This window comes from Mauremys reevesii, linkage group 11, assembly GCF_016161935.1.
Source record: "Mauremys reevesii isolate NIE-2019 linkage group 11, ASM1616193v1, whole genome shotgun sequence".
Lineage (NCBI taxonomy): Eukaryota > Metazoa > Chordata > Testudines > Geoemydidae > Mauremys > Mauremys reevesii.
The window spans coordinates 52,014,428-52,029,993 of record NC_052633.1 but is presented as its reverse complement, the minus strand read 5'-3'; the positions used below and the strand labels follow the sequence as shown (position 1 = coordinate 52,029,993).

Below are 15,566 nucleotides of genomic sequence, written 5' to 3'. Positions count from 1 at the left end.
ATTTTCCAAGACATTTTTTAGTTCTCCAATGTAATAAGGATTATCTCAGCTGCTTTTTAATGGTAATTTGGGCTGAAGGCAGGTGTTATGGAAGGTGAAACCTCACTAGAGCCAAAAGCCCCACCCTTGAAGAGCATGCCTGGTTTGGGTTTCATTATTAACTAGAAACAAGGCCCAGGATAGTCTAGAGATCATAATTTCTTTGCTTAACTTTCAAGGCTGGACCGATGTATGGTTTTGCCCTGAAACTAAAGATATAGCCAAACAGTAAAATTTGGCTCTAGGATCATCTCTAAAGCCCATCTACCCCCAGATTTGATGTGTGTATGTGGATCTGATATTCCAATTGAGACCACTTGTAGTTGAAACCATGCAAACCTCATGATTTCATCTCAGAAGCAGGTACAATTATTGGTTTTCAGCTCAGTGTTTGTTTAAATCCCAAACTTAAGTTAAAATCAGAGGCTGTGAACACTTATGAACAGGGATAAAGAAAAGGCTCTTGAAAATTGAAACTGCCAAATTTTCATAATTCTAACTTGAATAAGGCTTAATGTTACTGTTACTGTACCTTGGCATGCACACTAAAAATCTAACCATCGTCAGCAGGGTTTGTAGAGGCTGCATTTGTTCATAGAGCATTTGTTTGCGAGAGACGTGCTACTGCTCTTCAATTGCTGGCATTCCCAGTTCACTCAAGAATTCCAAGTTTAAGCAGAGGCAATGAATTTTTCCATCTTACTATTGAGGAGGCATTTCCCATAGTGCATACACTTTGTAGGAAGGAAAGATTGATTTTTTTGTATAATGGAAGAAGTTCCTAGCAGTGGAACCTCTAGTGAATTTATAGCATCATCGTTAGCATGATGGTCTGTTCTTGACAGTGCCAAACCCAGTTTTTGCAGGCCCCTAAGCAATGTAATTTGTACAACTCCTTGCGGGTCATTATTCTAAGAATGCAACAGGGGAGATGGACCTCTGTCCATGAGGTGGAGAGGGGCATTGGCTCAATCTCTCCTGACACATGTGCAATGGTTGAGCAGAGCAGGCATGCACAGAACTCTTATTTACTTCTGTATAGGGCTCCTCCCAACCAAGGACATGCTGCAGCCAGCCCTGCGGGTGGGAAATCCCCTCTGCCTGGTTGGGCCCATTTTGTAAAAAGATAAACAGAGCCTCTGGGCAGGGAGAGAGGTGTACGTAGCGCTGAGAAAGGCAATCCATTTGGTGGATCTCTGTTTGAACAGAGGATGCCAGTTGTGCTCAGTACAGTGTTTTTTGCCATGCACACAGATTAGGAAAAAAGCCCCCCAAATGGCTTTGATTTGTGATCAAAACAGGATTTGAACTCCGTTCTCCACAGGCAAAAAGTTAGCGCGCACTAGCCTACTGCATCCTTCCATGATGCTGTGTACTAAAACAAGGATGGGGCTGTTCCTAATATCTGGAGAATGGAAGGGTCCCAAGTGTGGTGATTTGTATTCTTCAGATACAGGCAGGGGTATGGAAAGGAACCTGAGACAGAGATAAAGTGACTTGCTGCAGTTCATATGTGAGTTACTGGCAAAGCTGGGGTTGGAAATCAGGTGCTCCTGACTCCCAGGCCTGTGCAGGCTGCAATGCCTTTCACATCAGACTGAAAGAAAAGAGAATCATTGGTGAAAACAATATTTATAAAATAAATGTTGTTTGCAGTGTTATTGTAGCCATGTTGGTCCCAGGATAATAGAGACACAAGGCGGGAGAGGGTAAGAAGAGCTCTGGGTAAACTCAAAAATTTCTCTCTCACCAACAGAATTTGGTCCAATAAAAGCTATTTCTTCATTCACCATGTGTCTCTAATAAAATAAATATCAGCTTGGCTTTGACAATGAGCACCTTGAAGTGCCCTGTATCTTTGGATGTTCTGATTCTTTCTGAACCCTGGGAATGTGTGTTTGGATGATTCACTCTAGCAAATGAGCCTGGCAACCCAGAGATGATGGACGCTAGGTCTCACTTTCAGCTGGCATGTGCAATGGTTAATTAAGGTTCTTGTATTCTCTAGAATAAACTACAACTCCAGCTCAGTAGTCTGGAGACAGGTTATTTGTGGTGAGGTTGGAGCATAAGAAATTGTACAAAACCTACTGCTTAGCAGCAGATTGTTCCAGTGGAATTTTCTGAGTAGAAGTTGTGTGCTCACACCTGTGTAGAAGATTTGACCCTTTGAGTGGAATGAAGCAGAGCAATATTTGTTTTTTCTAGTTGCAGTTATGGCATACATGTTTGGACACTTCTGAATAGGAGATATTTATGTTCACACACCATTCAGCAGTATAGGCAATTCATTTTGCTATTACATTGCCAAAAGTAATATATTATGCTGGAAAGATAAATTGAGCCAAACAATGCTTCACTAAAATAGTTGTGAGCTGGCAAGCCTGAAAACCGAGCAGCGTGATCTGCCATTTGTTACGTTCCACTTTCTGGGTTGTACTGTTGGATGGTGTAAAACAAAAGTTGTGTTATACAGAGGTCAGACTAGGTGATCTAACGGATCCTTCTGGGCAGGAAATCTGTGAAACCAGGCCCAGAGATACAGCAATTAACTCTTCATTGTTTTGAGTTTGTTACGGTTTATGTTCACAGCATACACAGAGAAAAATTAGAATTACCTTTGTTGAAAAGTTGCAACATAGTCAATTTTGAATTCTCAGAAATAAAGTAAAACCATGCAAGAACCCCAAAACAGAAAACGGGCTGCTCCTTAGGATAGACTCACTCACAACTTACCCTATCTATTGTAAGTTGGCTTTCAGAAGAACTGATTGCTGATCACATAGAGCAGAGCCCGCCTCCTAGCTTGCAAGCAAAAACCAGGAAAACCCCAACCCCACTCTTAAAGTGATAGCTTGCAAATCCAACACAGTCCTCAATATACCACAGTTAGCATATAAGGAAGTAAAACTGACTTTACATCTGTCCACTAATACTCATGGGCAACTTTTAGCACTTCTCAAACATTATAAAAACAAACAAATACTGCTTCTCCTTCCCCATCGCTTGTATTTATTGTGAGGTGGAGGGGATCTGTACCTTGTTTGCAAGCCACTAATTAAAAAGCAAATACTGTCATGTATACTGCCACACATGTCAAGCACTGGTAACTCTCATCAACTCCAGCCTGTCATCTCACCCTTTGATAGCAAGTAGTGAGAGTGAAAGAGTTCAAGTGGAAAGAGTCCCCAGTGGATACTGTAAACAGAAAACTTCATAGTGGAAATTGAATCACATTTATTTCTCTCTATAGCTTTTTATAGGCTGCCTACTACTACTACATCTTTAAGAAATTTTAATTGGAGCATCCATCAATCCAGACTGATCTATTTATGTAAAGTGCTTCTGAGAGAAAAATTGTAGAGCAATGCATGAAAGGAATGCATCAGGTGGCTCAGGCTTATCTGAGAAAAAGAGGATCTGCAGGCTGTCCAGTGAAGACATCTCAAGGGCGGAGACATTTAGGAGGTTATTGTCAGGGAAAGGGGAATTTCTGAGATAGCAGAGAGAAGAGATGGGGCAGTATCTTGAGCTCATGATGGATGTGGGTGAGAAGAGAGAGAGTATTTTTCAGTTAACTGCCAGAACCTGTGTCTATATGAGAAATCTGGAAGAGTTCAGACTTGTACAATAAGGTCTACATTATCTGGTAGGTATAATGGGTGGTACTGTGCATAATTTTCTGTTTGAAATTAATTGTGCTACATGACTTCACTGCAGCATTAAATGTGACATGTTATGCTAAGTTATAATGATACAAAACCATCTAGGGTCCAAAACTTTAAGTGAAGAGGTTTTATATGAATTAGCTAGCTGCTGCTTTTAGCAAACCTCTCAGAAAACACGAACACCATAGGTGAAATCCTAGCTTGATTGAGTTTAATGGGGCGTGTTTCCAATTATTTTAATAGAGCCAGGATTTTTTCACCCCTGGCCTCCAACATATTTCTGATTAAAATCAATTCACTTGATAAACATAAGAACATGTGAGCCATGAAAACATAATCCCAAAACCTGAAATCTCCATTCACTTCAGTTTTACAAAAATACATTTTTGTGATTATTTCATAAAAGCTGGCTTTGCTAGCTCCTTCAATGTGCCCAGGCAGCCTCAGCCTACGGTGCATTGGCGATTGAATTGTAGGCCTGGAAGGGACCTCAAGAGGTCATCTAGTCTAGTCCCATGCATTCATGGCAGGACTAAATATTATCTAGACTGTCCCTGACAGGTGTCTGTCCAATCTGCTCTTAAAAATCTCCAACAAAGGAGATTCCATAACTTCCTCAGGCAATTTATTCCAGTCGTTAACCACAGAAGTTTTTGCTTATGTCCAACCTAAACTGCGCTTGCTGCAATTTAAGTCCATTGCCTTTTGTCCTATCCTCAGAGGTTAAGGAGAATAATTTTCTCCCTTCTCCTTGTAACAATCTTTTATGTTCTTGAAACCTGTTATCATGTCTTCTCTCAGTCTTCTCTTCTCCAGACTAAACAAACCCACATATGTTTTCTAGACCTTTAATTATTTTGTTTCTCTTCTTTGGACTTTCTCCAATTTGTCCATATCTTTCCTGAAATGTGGTGCTCAGAACTGGACACAATACTCCAGCTGAGGCTTAATCAGCATGGAGTAGAGTGGAAGAATTATTTCTCATGTCTTGCTTACAACACTCCTGCTAATACAGCCCAGAATGATGTTTCTCCCCACTCCCTTTTTTTTTTGGCAACAGTTTTATAGTGTACATTGGCCAAACCGGACAGTCTCTACGCAAAAGAATAAATGGACACAAATCAGACGTCAAGAATTATAACATTGAAAAACCAGTCGGAGAACACTTCAACCTCCCTGGTCACTCAATTACAGACCTAAAAGTTGCAATTCTCCAACAAAAAAACCTTCAAAAACAGACTCCAATGAGAAACTGCAGAATTGGAATTAATTTGCAAACTGGACACCATTAAATTAGGCTTGAATAAAGACTGGGAGTGGATGGGTCATTACACAAAGTAAAAACTATTTCTCCATGCTAATTTTTCCCCTACTGCTACTCACACCTTCTTGTCAACTGTTGGAAATGGGCCATCCTGATTATCACTACAAAAGTTTTTTTTCTCCTGCTGATAATAGCCCACCTTAATTGATTAGTCTTGTTATAGTTGGTATGGTAACACTCATTTTTTCATGTTCTCTGTGTATATACATCATCTTACTGTATTTTCCACTGCATGCATCTGATGAAGTTGGTTTTAGCCCACGAAAGTTTATGCCCAAATAAATTTGTTAGTCTCTAAGGTGCCACAAATACTCCTTGTTCTTTTTAGTGTTATATTGTTGACTCATATTTAGCTTGTGATCCGTGCTCCCCACCTCGCCCCCAGCTTAACACTATGAGCAGCAAACGCTACCTTGTAGATGGTGGACATCTTGCTCCTGAGGGTTAGAATAGCAGTGTGCACATCATGGTACTGTGCTGGCAAGTCTCCTACAGCAGAGGACTTACCTGAAAGCATCTTCGCACACACACGCTTTCCGTGCTAGCATCAGGGCAAGATTTAGCTTTTGAGGGAGTTTCTAAAAACTCTGCCTGATTTTACTTTCTCCTGTTCATGTGTTTGGATTAGTTCGTTGGCAAACAGGAACAGCTCTGGAGATAAATGTGGATAGACCACATCTGCCAAAAAATGATGCTCTTACTCTAACACTGAGTGCAATTAACCAAACCAAGAGTATATCAGGTCTCGGTGTATGGACTACATTTGTAAATGTAAATCATTCTGCAGCTGCTGCTCATAGATTTTCAGATTTTTTTCTAGAACACAATCCTGTTAAATGCTTACTCAGTGTAAGCTGGGTTTTTCAGTCATTTCACTTTCATACCCTATCTTTTAGAATACCTTTAACATTGAATTAGCATTGTTGCTATTGTAACGACATTGGGGTTGATTAAATAACAAACCAGCTAATGAGAGAGGAATAAAACTTGAATAAAACAAACTGGAGAGCGTCTCTGGTGAGCTGCTGCACACAGCCATGCGATGTTCCCAATCCATGCCTTCAGGGCACATCCCCCAATTCCTATGTTCATAATACTGTCTCTTAGGAGGGAGCATCTCTAAATTATCTTCTACAAAGGTATCTCTACACCTATCACAAATGGCCTTTTAAAAATCTTGATGAACTCCAGCCATGCCACATTCCATATAACAAAACTCTGTAGTTGAACTGTAGATAATTCCTGTTGTTGTTCAATGCTTCATTTGCGAGCCTGGGGCGGAAGGGGAGAAGCTCATGAGAAGCAACAAACAAAACAGTCCAGCTAAGGATGGTTGATGAAACCCGTGATGCTGTATGGAATATGGGTGACCATTTATAATATTATGGATACCAATATTACAAAATTGCAATGAATTTTATAAGATATGCCATTTAAGGTATCAGTGGAAAAGTTATGATTTGCTAAGTATGATCATCTTGTTTATATGTATGTATCATCTTTGTATTGTGGGTTATAAATATGTGTGATATATTTGTATCTCAAACTTGTGCTGTGTTTCTGGGTGACAACCCCAGACAGATTGGCATCAGCACTATCCAGTCTGCTTGATGGCCTATCAAAGGCAATCAGCTGTACAATGAACCCATTGAGAGAATCCAGGGGCTATCAACAGGACATATAGGGACATGCATGTGGACAGGGGACTCCAAGAGCTTTTTCATGCCTATGTTCTGTGAGTTTGTGTTTGGAACAAAGCAGGTACAAGCCACACGGCAAAGACTTTAAAAGGGCAGCTGCATCTTCTCCATTTTGTCTTCATTCCTGCTTCACACCTCTGGAGTAACTTCTCTACAAACTGAAACTTTGAACAAAGGACTGACAGACCCATCCAGGCTTTGGATGTGTTCAAGAGGGACTTTACAAGCCAGCAAACTCACCAATGCCTTGAAGAACTTGATATATAGACTCTGAAATCATATGTATGTATCTGATTGCTTTGACCATTTAACAACTCTCTTCTTGTTCATTTCTTTTATAATAATCCTTTAGTTTTAGATACTAAAGGATTGTCTGGCAGTGTGGTATTTTGGGTAACATCCAAAGATGATCTTGCATGTTTGCTTTGTGCTGAAGCCAGGGACTGATTAGTTCTATCTTGAGTGTTATATCTTGTGTTCTCTGTTAGAAATGACATAACCAGTGTGCTGCTAAAATTGACCTTTGGAGAAAGAGGTGTTAAGAGACCAAAGTTTCTGTTAATGAGCTAATAGGGCAGGAGTGGGGGGGGGGGAGGAAGCAGAGAATTGTAGGGTTAGGAATGTGGCTGTTCAAGTTTGCAGCATGAAACATATGAAAACAGCACATGCACACATTGTAAAAGTCGAGCTATTATTGTATGACACTGTTTTTAGTTTGGAACCTCTAGTGCTTTCATGGAAAGGTTCTGGCAAGAAAAAAACTCCCTCCTTCAAAGTTGGAGTTTCACTTATTGAAAGCAGAAGTTGGCATCACTGATTAGAGTTTACATTAACATGTATGCTGCTCTGAACTGGTTTTGACCTGGAAGATGTTAGCTGTAAGGTGGGAAGAATAGAAAAGGTCGGGTAGAGAGAACCCAAATTTTTGGGGTGTGTGTGTGTGACTGTAATCTTCTTTCTGCTGGTGGGAAAGAAGACAAAGTGTCATGAAATGAGATCAATGAGCAGGTGTAGATAAGTGGAGGCTGATATCAAGGGGTCTGCCCTATGTGTCAGTTACGCTGGGTTACCAGAGTGAGAGAAACATTCTCTTCAGCTCTGAAATCAAGGTAGCAAATTATTGAAATCTTGGTTGAGAGCTGTAATTGAGAGTGAAGCTTGTGAGAATATTGTTTATGAATAATGAGACAAAAATGTCAGGCCATATCTTCTAACTGGCTTAATCAGAGTTATGCTAATTCGGCTTAAAATTTATTTTTAGCTGGTTATACAGTTGAACAAAAAAAAGATTTATTTTGCATTGCTGTGGCTGAAGATTATTTGTTGCTATAATCCTTTTGATAAAAGCTTAAGATAGCATTTTGACTAATGATAAACAAAAATACCTTGTGCAAGTTCTCAATTTTTATTACCTAGAATGACTGACTTTACAAGATGGATTGTAGGTGCATAATCTTTGCATTGCATCTAGATCTAAGTTATTGGGGCCCAGTTTGTATTAGAAACAGAATTCCTCCTGAAACATAAAAAGCAACAAAAATGAAGCAACTGTATTCTGGAGTTTTATGCTATATTTAAAAAACAGCAACAAGTTGGCACTTCCATTTTCTATTCAGTATTACACATGATGAGCCAGATCCTCATGTGGTGTAAATCAACAAGAATCCATTGACATCAGTGGAGCCAGGCTGATTTAAGATCCGGTCCATTGTTTTTTGGACCACTGTCTGTCCTCCCTTCTCCTTCCCCCCCAGAAGATATATTGGACAACTCTGGTTTACTATTTATGGAACATGCAGTGTTAAACTGTATCAGTACATGAATTAGGGTCTTCATCAATGTGGTCTCAGCACAAGCCTACCTACTGAGGGACAGGTTCCACATCCTGCAGGAACTCATCACCCAAGTGGTCCATGGTCCTGTTCCGATCAGGATTTGCCTATCTCTCCTTCGCCACATGACAGCCTGCATGTACATCACTGCCTTCGCTCACCTCCTCCTTCGCTATCTTCAGCTGTGGCTCCAGAGAGTCTATTCACCCATGCAACGTACTATGGACTTTCTGTTGACAGTCCCCCCCAGAGTGCTCTCCTCCATCCAGTGGTGGACGGACCTGAGGCAGGTCTGTACTGGGATGCCTTTCCTCTTATCCTCCCTGCACATGATTATCATAATGGATGCATCACTTACTGGATGGGGTACCATATGAGCGAGCACATGACTCAAGGGACTTGGACCCCTCGGGAATCCAGAATTCACATCAATTTTCTGGAGCTTCAGGTGACATGGAGAGCATGTTGAGCCTTCTTCCCATCCATTTGTTCCCATCATGTTTCTCATCATGTCTGACAGCAGCACCACCACAATTTATTACATCAACAAACAAGGGGACATGAGGTCAATTGTATTCTGTGCGGAAGTGGTTTATCTGTAGGATTGGTGCATTGCCCACAAGATCCCGTTGTCGGCAGCATATCTTCCAGGGCCTCAGAATGTGATTGTAGACTCTCTCAGCAGGAAGTTCATGGCCGATCATGAATGGGAGCTTCATGACACTACAATCAATGACATTTTCAGCCAATGTGGATTTCTTGATGCATTACACTTTGCTATCAGTTGTCAGGACTGCCTCCACTCATTGCGTGAGAGCCCATTAGACGAGAGCACAAGCATCGACTATGGTCACCCTGCACAATATACTGCATCCAGACATATGTAGGGTAACCATGTGGAGTTTGGCACATACCTTCACTATGCATTTTATGTCTTGGTGCAAGACTTCGTGACGGATGCCTCATTCAGCATGGCTGTCCTCCAATCCACCATTCCATCCTCTTACCTGTACCCTCCTCCAAAATAGGTACTGCTTGTTAATTACTCACAGTGGAATACAATAGGGACCATCACGCGAAGAAGAAGAAGAGGAAGTTACTGACCTGTAACTGGATGTTCTTCGAGATGTGTGGTCCCTATCTGTATTCCACTTCCCGCCTTCCTTCCTCTTTACTGCAGATCTGTTTAATTTGCAGTGAAAAAGGAAGTGGAGGCGCAGCCTGGTCTGCCTCGCCCTTTATCACCACAGTCAAAACCATGAGGCAAAACAAGGGTGCATGTACAGACCAACAGACACTACTACTTTCAAATTCTCTGGCTCCGGATGCATGGTGCACATGCAGAAACCTTCAGTGGAACACAGATAGGGACCACATAGCTCCAGTTACAGATAAGTAAACTCCTCTTCCTGACTGGTATAAGCTCCAAGTGTTGGGAGATGCAGATTTAAAGTCATTACATTATTCTATATAATAGCTATTATAGATCCAGGATTGAATTGCTTGCCTATCCCCGCCCTTCGGCAGATGTAATTCTTTGATAAAATTCAACATTTGCAGAGCAGAGGAGGAAATGTTCTCATGGCAGGTTCTATTTTTTAAAGAGGGAGGGAAGGAAGGAAGAAGGGAAAAGGTGATTCAAAGGTGATCAGAGCGTTGCAATTTAAGAATAATTTTCATGGACACATCTCAATGGGCAGAGAGCAGGTTAGGCAGTGAAAGGCACATGATAAATCATCACGTTAAATGGATATCACTTTTTCTCATGGGTAAGGTTGCCAGTTTTGGTTGGACATATTCCTGGAGGTTTCATCACATGACATAATCTTTATTAAAGATTAATCTTTAATTCCTGGAGACTCCAGGACAATCCTGGAGGGTTGGCAATCCTACTCATGGGGTATGTGTGTATGCAAATGTAGGCCTCAATCCGGCAAATGCTTTAGTGGGAATACTCCCATTTCGAATATTTCTCACATCCATAGGTGTTTGCAAGAGTGGGGCCATAGTGTGTGCGTTGGATTGCCAGTATTCCAGTGCCCACATATGTCTATCACCCTTTGTCATAGGCAGCAGGTGGCCAGAACTAGAGCAGGGTCAGCCCTCACCCCCCAAATCTATTTTTGAATCACTCTGCTGTCCGCATGCCTGTCCACCTCAGCCCGTGAAGGGTGTCATGGGGAGAGGGCCCTGCCTGCCTGCTGGATTCCTGGTATGTGGAGCTATATTCCTGAGTCCCAGCAGGGGATGCTGGCTGCTGAGCAGTGCTTCTCAAGAAGTTTCATTGCAGAGAGAGAGTCCTAGGGGAAGGGCAGGGCGGGGAGAGGGGAGAATGGGTGTCCTGGGGGGAAAGGGAGAAGAGTTTTGGGTGAAGGAGGGAGATCCTGAGGCCCTGTGTTTGGAGTGTCATGGGAAAAAGTCCCTGCCTGTGCACAAATGAGAACCCTCCCTTTTGTATTTGTATTCCCTAAAATTTTCCATTTGCCGCAGGCAATGTGATTTAAGCAATGGGAACTGGGATAGGGTGGGGGAATCTTGAATTTGTAGAACGCCAGTACAGGTGTAATTGTGCTTCTATGTGCTATCAGGTGTATTTGATAAAGTTCACTGGTTTTATAGATCTTTCTTTATAGAAAGGCAAATGTTTCCCAATTTGCCAATACAAACTAAAGGAAATGTATATGAGGAAGATAAACCTCACTACTGCTGTGCATTGAAATGGTTCAGTCCTTCACAGAGCAAGCATAAAACAATAGGCTTGCTAGCTCAGCTGTCAGAAGTACATTTAGAGTCAAGATTAATTAAAATTGTCCTGACTAGGTAAAAGCAACTAATCTGTGGTATTTGAAGAGCATAGCATGAGCTATTTAATGAAAGAATGGAAGAATAATTGTTTGCATTTGGAGCAAAAAAACAACTGAGTTGGTGCGGTGCCACCAAAATGTTCAAAGCATCATGCAGGGATTCAGGGCCTAATTAAGTGTTTAACCCTTATGGGTTTGATGCAAACATTCAGAATCAATCTGAGTTTAAACATATGTCCTGCTGCCTGTCTACGGGGTGCAGGGATTGAGGTGGAGGCATAAAGGCAACTTTCTGTCACCCCTGTCCTGCTGCCTGTTGGGGGCCAGTTTGCCCTAGCACAAGTTAGAGCAGCCTCAGGGGAGACATAATTTTAGGGGTGGACCAGTGGCCGTCCATGTCCTTACCCCTTATATGTACCTGGGTACGTGCAGCAGAGAGGGTGAAGGGGATGCTGTATGTGAACGACCTCTACTGCTGCAGAATCCCACCCTGCCCATTTAGGGCAGCTTAGTTCCCTTTGTGCAACCAGAGTGACCCATATGGTATATTGTGTGAGTGGGGACTGGCCTCTGTATTTGTAAAAATAGGCATAATGGAAAAGAGCTGGCTATTTAAATGAATCATAATTAGGATTAATTAATCTCCCCTCCTAGATGTTCTAAATGCACAGACTGGCGCTCTCATTTGAGAGCTAGGGGAGAGAATCAAGTTTTAGCCCTAGTGTATCTTGACCATTTAATTTGATCATTTAAACAGATAACCTTTTTCTAATGTGGCTGTTTTTAGGGGAAGTGTATCTTTATAGGCAATGTATGTCAATGGGAATTTACTTTGAAGACCTTTAATACACCTGCACTTTTTCATGTATCCTGGGGCGGTGGTATGGCTCTATTAATGAATGACGGCATGGCAGTGTTTGATTTCTTCCCTTGTGCAGTGCATTGAAACCTGAGCAGAAAACTTCAAGTTTACTGTACGCTGAGAATTTTTTTAGCTTCGTCAATGAAGCAAAGAAGGAACTCATCACTTTTATCAATGGTTCTCTGAGGAAAGGAACTGAAAAACTTCCATCTCTTGACACGGATTATATGTTGATCTAGTAGCAAGAACTGAGAGGTGAGCCACATGATTTATAACGTACAGGGTGGGAAAAGAACATAAGTGGTGTTTCTGCCATGGGACCTTCTTCAGGCATTGATTTAAAATAAAAGCAAATAATACAGAACACACAGAGAACTTCTTGGGGACTGTTGCTCTCTCAACAAATATTGGTTCAAACCATTCATTCTAGGAAGGATTAAATGGGGATGAAATAAACCAGATGACGTGCTGGGACAATGGTAAATTGGTCTAGGGTCACCATCCTGTTTTTTTCCCATTGTTGGTTCTGATTTCTCTGGGATAATCCCAGGCTCTGCAAATCTATCTTGCAGAATATTAAAGGATCCTTAAATAGACTTCAGCACCAATGGAACATCACTGCATCATGACATCAACTTACAACATTGTGATGCAACGTTACATTGATTTATGCCTTGCCAGCAGGAAAGTATCACTCATGACACAAACACTTGTCCCATCTGCTAAATTTTGTGGTTCTTAGGAATTGGCTTGTTTTGGCCTTGTTTTGAAATGGGATTAGCTTGATTTTTGGTTTATTGTGAAAGTCGGGGTGCTTATTTACCACATGAAAGTTGGCAACTGTGATTAGCATGGCACTCACTAGTAAATAGTAGGGTAATATAGTTCAAATCTGTTATGGCATATATGTTATCAGCCTAGATACATATGTTCTATTCTTTTATTACCAGTAATATTAAAGGCCCAATATCTAAACAAATACTTTGCCTCAGTCTTTAATGAGGCTAATGAGGAGCTTAGGGATAATGGTAGGATGACAAATGGGAATGAGGATATGGAGGTAGATATTACCACATCCGAGGTAGAAGCCAAACTCGAACAGCTTAATGGGACAAAATCGGAGGGCCCAGATAATCTTCATCCAAGAATATTAAAGGAATTGGCACATGAAATTGCAAGCCCATTAGCAAGAATTCTTAATGAATCAGTAAACTCAGGGGCTCTACCGTACGACTGGAGAATTGCTAACATAGTTCCTATTTTTAAGAAAGGGAAAAAACGTGATCCGAGTAACTATAGGCCTGTTAGTTTGACATCTGTAGTATGTAAGGTCGTGGAAAAAATTTTGAAGGAGAAAGTAGTTAAGGACATTGAGGTCAATGGTAATTGGGACAAAATACAACATGGTTTTACAAAAGGTAGATTGTGCCAAACCAACCTGATCTCCTTCTTTGAGAAGGTAACAGATTAGATGATCATAATGGTCCCTTCTGACCTTAAAGTCTATGAGTCTGAGCTGACTCTTTCCCTGTGTGCTGAATAATGATCACAAAGGCACTGTTTGGTTCTTTCAGATGCTTTTCTTGACCTGTTTGTGAACAATTTGGGCTCCAGTACAAGGAAGACTGTGGGCATCTGCAGGAAACAGTCCCGGAAATACACTGTAAGTGTGGTGCAAAAACAGTTTTTCAAATATCTGTTAAAATATCCTAAAAATAAACATAAATTTAAAAAAAATCTATGTTCACAGAAGTTAGTAAGGCCTAGTGCACAAAACAAAACCTTCTGCCACTGATTGGTTGCAGGCCAAGAGTCTGTTTGAAGTAGTTCTTCCCTGAAGCACAGGAGCAGGAAGAAAGTCTCAGGCCCCTCTTCCTTTCCCCTCAATGTGCCACATATAGAGTTCATGCAGCTTCTGGCCTGGAAGTGACTTGATGGCACTTTGACTCCCACCACCCCCTGGACTGGGGTTGACTGGAGGATTCACGAATCAGCTCTCCTTGCCCATCCCTGCTCTGACTTCAAAGGTCTGCCACATACTTGTGTGCAGTGGACCCATAAGGGCTGCCCAACATGCATCCCAACCCTACCCTTCTCCATGCAGAATGTCACCATTCCACTGAATCTGGGGTCCTTCACATCCATGCAGAAGGGCACAGGATTTGCTCCATAATGCATACCTAAATGCCTGCACACACATTTCCCCTGCACTAACACACACAGGGGAGAGGACTTTGCCTGTGCTGCATGCAGGGGATAGAATTTACTAGAACTGGCTGAAAAAAGAAAAGTAGTATGAATTGTTTGTGAAAATGTCTGCAAAAAAGACTCGGTGGCTCAGGTTTTGTATCACAGTGTAGACATACCCTTACAAGCCGTTTCTAAAACTGATATTGCCTGGGGGAACTCATTATGTAGCTGAATAACATAGCATAATAAAATTACTACAGTACTGATTGTAGAAATGTAGCTGTCCTGTACAAAATGCTAACCAGTAGAAGGCAGCAGCTGCTCAGCTTTTAATGGCTTGTAATGGTTAGTGATGTATGCTTACAGGCACTAGCAGTCCAGATCCAAGCACTGAACTGTCAAGGTTTCAAATCAAGTTTACAGAAAGTCCAGTGCTCCACATTCTCAGTTCTTTATGGTTCCTCTGTCATAATGTATGTTTCTTCTTTTCTAGGCACAAGTATTTTAGATTTCCCTGTTCAGTAATAGTCAGCATGCTATTATTCTATCACACGTTGGCTGTAGCTTCTCTTCAGATCTTCATCCTCTCAGGGAATTGGGCTCTAGCCAAGAACATCAACTTCTATAATGTGAGACCTCCACTAGACCGTAAGTAGCGAGTTGCGGCTTTCTTGTATTTGGGAACATAGGTTAATGTTTCAGCTATCAGCTTTTCCATTGTTATCCCTTGTTTTTAGGCTGACTCTTAAACATAAAGTGGCTGTCTCTTAGACATTTGGGATCTCCTCTGGAGTTTAAAACAAAACATTCATTTTGGTGCCTCTTATGGTTACTCAGTATCATTCCTAACATTTGAGATACAGTCTGAATGAAGTTGAACAGAGAGGGAGAGAACTGTTTTCTTCGATTTGTACTTTGATGATAAACCATTTCAGATTTTGGATGCTTTTATTGCACTTTTATGTCTCAAAATGACTTTATTTTGTAAATGTAAATGTTTGCAACGGACTAGCTGTTTCTGTTTGTTTTTCTGCTTTTTTGGTGTGTGGGGTAGGGAGGTAGGTGTATTGAACACTTTTAAAGTTATCACTAAATGAAAGTATGAAAGTTAGTAGGAAGTTAAAACCACTGTAGCAGCTGGGAAATC

At 41.3% G+C, this 15,566-nt stretch overlaps 1 protein-coding gene across 7 annotated transcripts in view; it reads left to right on the top strand.

The window, feature by feature from the left end:
* The window catches only part of LYPD6B (LY6/PLAUR domain containing 6B), a 178,340-nt gene that overhangs the window by 80,762 nt on the left and 82,012 nt on the right, over window positions 1–15,566 (top strand). For all 7 annotated transcript variants that reach the window (XR_005586145.1, XR_005586146.1, XR_005586143.1 and 4 more), the window contains 3 exons: window positions 12,306–12,484; window positions 13,804–13,892; window positions 14,913–15,067. Coding sequence is in view for 2 of the 7 variants with exons in the window: in XM_039494380.1 (XP_039350314.1) it covers window positions 14,953–15,067 (115 nt within the window). In the remaining 5 variants the exon portion in view is untranslated. The remainder of the gene's footprint in view (window positions 1–12,305; window positions 12,485–13,803; window positions 13,893–14,912; window positions 15,068–15,566) is intronic.